Raw genomic sequence first — 6000 nt, forward strand, 5'->3', positions numbered from 1 at the left:
GTTCTCACATAAATTCTCCAGAGGCCGCTGTCGACTGACTGACCGATCTACTGGCCCACCCTCCTCCTAAACCCAACCAATAGTGTTTTCCAAAGCACTGATTAAACCGATCACCCACTTCCCTAAACCCGACCAACAGTGTTTTCAAAAGCAATCCAGAAAACGAAAAGCCCTCGCCTGATTTTTACCACTTTTTCCAGACTTCAACACATTCTCACTCTGTTATTTTCTTGTTTATTTTTTTGGCTTTTTTTTGTCTAATTTGCTTTCTGGAACCATTCTTTACTAGATTTGAACCCCGTCGTCGTGATCAACTCATTTCTGCGTCTAAAGTCTACCAACGTACACAGCAAGCAGGCCCAGGTTAAGAATCTAGAGGCCCCTGGGCACAATGTCTTATAGGTCCCCTATTTTTAAAATTAATTTAAGCTATAATGTATTGCCCGCATTTTTAAAATAAATGATATACAGTACATATAATTCTAGTCTACAAAGATTTAACTTATTTTTAAAGCATTTAAAGCACACTTTGATTAAAAAAATACTCTTAAATATCAATTTTAGTACTGCTTCAGTCAACTTAAACAAGTAAATTAAAATCCATTAATTTACTATAGTTGTATTCATATTTTTTTTATGTCTAGCTTCTACAAACTTATAATGCATATGGATATAACAACTTTTTAATCCAATCCAGTTCTATGAATCTGAGTCCTCCATAACACACACTTATTAATCATTCCTACTTGTCTTCCTCGTGATGAAGAGTAGGCAAAATCTCATATTTAGTGGGAGAAAAAAAGAAGAATGAGTTGATCAGACGCTGGATTTGAACCGGGTTCATGGTCGATCGAGTCAAAACATGTTGCTTTATGAGCTACGCTGCTGTCTGCTGCGCTCTTTAGTTTTGTTATCTCTGCCAATCAAAGGGTGATGAGCGGGAATTACTCAACTAGCTTATTCCAACGAGGTGTGCTATTTGGACTTAGACACCGCAAAATTGCCCCCTGGGCCTGTGCCCATAATGCCCATTGGTTAATTGGCCCTGGCAGCAAGCTACTGGACAAACTGGTAACAGTGGGTAAGCCATTTACACAGAGGTAAGCGGTCAGCGCTAGAAGAAATGGCGTTATACCGTCGCATAGCGTTCCTTTTAGAGACAAAATGCTGCCAAACGTACTTCTGGCTACATAATTCATGATCTCCAGAAATGTATACAGGGCTACAATTTCAGAATGAGCCTATGTTGATATGTTCACATGTAATTTTCCTGTTAATAATCAATGTTTCATTCTACATTTTCTTTCTGGTTTAGCATAGTATTTTCTGAATTACGAATCAAAAGAGATCCCTCAAATCCCTCTTTTGACTGTCTGTTTTGGATCATGTAGAGCACAGGTGTCAAACTCAGTTCCAAAAGGGCCGCAGCTCTGCACAGTTTAGTTCAAACCCTAATTAAACACACCTGATCCTGGTCCTTCAGGCTTGTTTGAAACCTACAAGTAAGTGTGTTGGAGCAGGGTTGGAACTAAACTGTGCAGGGCTTTGGCCCTCCAGGAATTGAGTTTGACACCCCTGATGTAAACAAAAACACACAAGGATTTTGAACCTGACATTTCCAAATGATTCAGTCAAAAACAGTTGATTCATTTATAACTTAAAGTTCCTGATTCCTGATCCAAATGATTCATTCTAAATGAATCTATTATAGAATGAATCATTTGATTCATTGGTAAGACTTTATTTTGATGGTCCCTATTGCATATTTTGCTGACTAAGATTCATTGCAACTACATGCCAACTACTTCTCATTTGAGTATTAGTAGACTGTCTGCTTGATATCTGCTGATTCTGCTCCTTCAACAGACATTTAACTGACTATAAGAAACTTTACAAGCACATGTCAACTTATCCTAACCCCAACCTAACAGTCTACTCATAATCTAATGAGAATTAGTTGGCATGTAGATGTTAAACTCAACAAAATGTGTAAAAGGGAGCATCAAAATGAAGTGAGAGCAATTCACTCTATTTTTTACTGGAGACTTTAATCTTTAAGCTTTGTTTGTGGTGTTGTAACTGGTCCCAGTTTAGTGCTTTTAAAATAAATGTAACTAATATTGTTGCGTTCCATGCATTCCCCCCAGACCCGTGTTGGACGTAATTCCTTCATTCATTTTCTTTTTGGCCTAGTCCCTTTATTAATCCGTGGTCGCCACAGCGGAGTGAACCGCCAACTTATCCAGCAAGTTTTTACGCAGCGGATGCCCTTCCAGCTGCAACCAATATCTGGGAAACATCCACACACACACACACACATACTCATACACTACGGACAATTTAGCCAACCCAATTCACCTGAACTGTCTTTGACTGTGAAGGAAACCCACGCGAATGCAGGGAGAACTTGCAAACTCCACACAGAAACGCCAACTGATCCAACCGAGGCTCGAACCAGTGACCTTCTTGCTGTAAGGTGGCAGCACTACCTACTGGGCCACTGCGTCGCCCTCTGTGTTGGACATAACAAAATAAAACCATGTGTGATTTTCACTCTTGCTTGAATTATATCTGATAAACAAACACAAATGGCGTCCATATTGTTGTATTATTTCAGCCTCCATAACTAGAATTATAGGCTTGTTCTGACTGCATTATAATAAAGAGCTGTTTCCTACCACATTATGTTCACTTGCAGATCGATAAAACAGCGATGGCCGTATTACCCCACATGAAGAACATCGCACACCCCTGATGGACGTTTGCTTTTAAGGGAAGGGAAGAAAACATCCTTTCCTAGAAGAATAAAAAATCTGCCCCGAAGCCAAAATGGCTTTCAGAGAAACAGATTCATCAAATATGAAGGAGAAACGCAATCAGACATTTGGTAGTGTTGCTTTTTCTGCGTATAAACCATGTGTGTTCTTAAAACGCCACCAAAATTGGACAAGGGGTTTTTCTCATTGATGCATAAAAAAATAAAATAAAAAAAAAGCGATCTGACCCCGTTTAGTTTCTGCTGCAAAAGCGATGAGAAAACGTCCCTGATCGCTTGTCTCGCCGCTCCTTTTCTTTTCTTTGCATCGAGGTGAATTTGGACTTTATGGCTTCATGGGTTTTTGAACACACTTTTGAGTGCACAAGCGATGGCTCTACCCAAACAAACAATGCTTTCCGTCCTGAAATTGAGCGAATTCTTAAATGCTTTTGTGAGGTAAGAGGAAATAACGTGTCGGCCAAAGGAAATTGTCATCGATACGCGTGTTTGCATATTGCTAAATGGCGCAACATTTACAAAATGCATGTCTCAAATCTGAATCTGTTGGCAAAATATTCCTACGCTTTAGTTTGCAGTCTGACATTAAGATGCGGACGGTCAGAAAAGGACGTGTTGGTCACAGATTCGGGGGTTTTTACTATACAGGTGTTTTGGATAGGGCCGTGTGTGTTTGTGTGTGTGTCTCAGTCACAGTACGTCTAGAAGGCCGGCCAGGTTTTGTTGTGTGTTTCCCGCTGGATAAACCCTGTTGGTGGTGTTTCTCTGAAAGCGTCAGCACTCTCCGTCTGACACCAGGAATATCATGGCCTCCTGTTTGCCGATCTCCGCCATCACCGCCGCCAGCTGGTTCAGATTGCCGCTGTGGAAATGCTGCGTTTCCCATAAGTCCAGAATCACTGATGTGGGGCTCGATTTGGATGCGAAGAAACTCATGTGCCTGCAGACGGAAACACTCAAAGTCAACAAAACGGCTTTACTCTCGACCATACAGCATTGACTTCAGGCAACAGAGTGTTTTCAATGTATGTTTCCTTAACCACTTGAACTCTGTGGACCCGGTACCGGGTCCGTTACGTCATCGACTTTCGCTTTCAGATTTAAAGGGCTAGCGTTGCACCAGACCCCTGTAAGTGGGTTTGTTTGAAAGTGTAGAATCTATATTTAATGCACATATGCATCACTTTGGTTTTTATCCTACTGTATAAAAGTTATTTACACTTAAATTCACAGTATTTTGGATACCCGAGCTAGGGTATCCAAAATATGAACCAATTTTACATTGGTTCATTTTCATATTTTTTCATATGACACATGCACAAGTTATAGCTCAAATGAAAGCTCTTGCCGGTGCTCATACAGTTCTAGCATTCTTTTTACTGAATTATATTCATATGTCAAACAGTTGTTGAATGAATCGAGGTGTTTCCATGGCGCAGAAATGTAAACAATACATTCATGATCAATAAGCAGCCCCAGATAGCACAGACAGCTGTCATCTCTTACCTTATGCTGTGCGCTTCAGGGCCATTCTCCTCTGTTTTTGAGGTGATGTGCATAAGTAATCCTTTTATATGTCTGATGTGGTCCAAACACAGTGAATTATGTTTGATCAAACAAAAGAATAGTGTAATATGAAAACAATGATCGCTCCCTGTGGCTTGTACAGCACCTCTCATCAGTTGGAATACAATAACTTTTGCATAGATTATGGTGGAGACATTTATCTTTTTTCCTATGATTACAGACATGTGCAGGAACCACCAACATTAATTACAGCACGCTAGACCACACAGAACCTAAAAGGTACACTTTCAAATTTGAGTTTATAAAAAAAAAAAAATACAAAAAGCGCCTCTTTTTTTAGGTGTTTGTTATAACACAGACGACATATACAGATATTTTAAACACTTTCAATAGTGTTTTATGAAAACTCAAAGTTTTTTTTTTTAAATGATACCAAATTTTTGCATTTACTCCTCTGCATGTGGATTTGGGAAGCTTTTAAATTTGGGTAGGCAAAATCCAGGCGGAAATCCCCAAATAACAGCGAGTTTAAGTGGTTAAAGAAGACCTATTATGCCCCCTATTACAAGATGTAAAATAAGTCTCTAGAGTGTGTGTGTGTGTGTGTGTTAAGTTTGGCTAAAAATAGCACAAAAATAATGTTCTCTAGCTCTCTAAAACTGACACTGTTAGGCTTTGATCCAAAGTGTGGTGTTTTGGTGACTGTCGCTTTAAATATAATTGAGGTTGTGCTCTTTTCAGAAGTGGGCGGAGCTACAAACACCTGTGTGTCAGCATAGCGGCAGATTGAAAACAGTCCTAATGTTGTCGCTGTGAGTGTGTGAAAAAGCTTCTGTCAGTCTATGTCGCTCCTGTCGCTGTTCATTTGTGCTTCATCTAAAACTCCACATCTATAATTCTCTTAGGGTGCTTTCGCATCTGTAGATTGATTGTTTTGTTCTGAAACAGGGATTCAAATTGTTACAATGTTGCTCTTGGTGTGGTTCCCTTTTACACGGCAATGTTTCTAATCGGACCAAAAGAGCTTAAAGGGTCACGAAACACCAAAGCACATGTTTTGAGCTGTTGACAGTCGTATATGTGTCCCACTCTGCTAAAAACACTATTAGGACACCTATATCTCACTAAAAAGTGAAAATGGGTTGTTTTTGCGTTATTTCGAGCAAATTCGTACTTCCGAAGCTGCGTCACGGCCATGAGATCTTAGCGTGTATTCCATCATGTAGACTATCAAGCGGGAGAACAAGAATTGTTTGGAGATACCGGTCGTCAGTGTTGCTTTTATAATTTGCTGCAGTGAAGGTTTTGCTTTCATTTTCCCTCCATGAGAGCGCAGCTGGACTCACGTGTGGATTACAGTGCACGCGACGACCCAGAAATACGACAGGATATTAAAGCTGAGCTTTAATTTTGAATGGTGACACCACAGACATCGTCACCAGATATAAATCAGAGATAAGACTTTCTCATACAGAACCGTTGGCTAGAATTATGCGTTACAGGCTTTTTCTTAATGGATAACCAGCTCTTGTTTCTAATCATAATAGTTTTAATAACTCATTTCTAATAACTGATTTATTTTATCTTTGCCATGACAACAGTGAATAATATTAGACAAGATATTCTTCAAGACACTTCTATACAGCTTAAAGTGACATTAAAAGGCTTAACTAGGTTAATTTATTCAGGTTAAAATA

General features: G+C 39.5%; 2 protein-coding genes across 5 annotated transcripts in view; one reads left to right on the top strand and one right to left on the bottom strand.

Moving 5' to 3' along the window:
- rnf44 (ring finger protein 44) overlaps window positions 1–6000 on the top strand; it is a 325815-nt gene that overhangs the window by 259186 nt on the left and 60629 nt on the right. The gene's annotated exons all lie outside the window — the stretch shown is intronic.
- The window catches only part of unc5a (unc-5 netrin receptor A), a 716311-nt gene that overhangs the window by 159853 nt on the left and 550458 nt on the right, over window positions 1–6000 (bottom strand). For 3 of the 4 annotated variants that reach the window (XM_087280938.1, XM_087280937.1, XM_087280936.1), the window contains one exon: window positions 2669–3716. In XM_087280938.1, the coding sequence (XP_087137064.1) occupies window positions 3551–3716 (166 nt within the window). In that variant the 3' untranslated portion in view covers window positions 2669–3550. Of the gene's footprint in view, window positions 1–2668; window positions 3717–6000 lie in introns of those variants that run through there. The other variant, NM_001114465.1, reaches the window with a different exon arrangement.

The sequence above is a fragment of the Danio rerio genome, chromosome 14 (genome assembly GCF_052040795.2).
Source record: "Danio rerio strain M-AB ecotype USA chromosome 14, GRCz13ab, whole genome shotgun sequence".
NCBI lineage: Eukaryota > Metazoa > Chordata > Actinopteri > Cypriniformes > Danionidae > Danio > Danio rerio.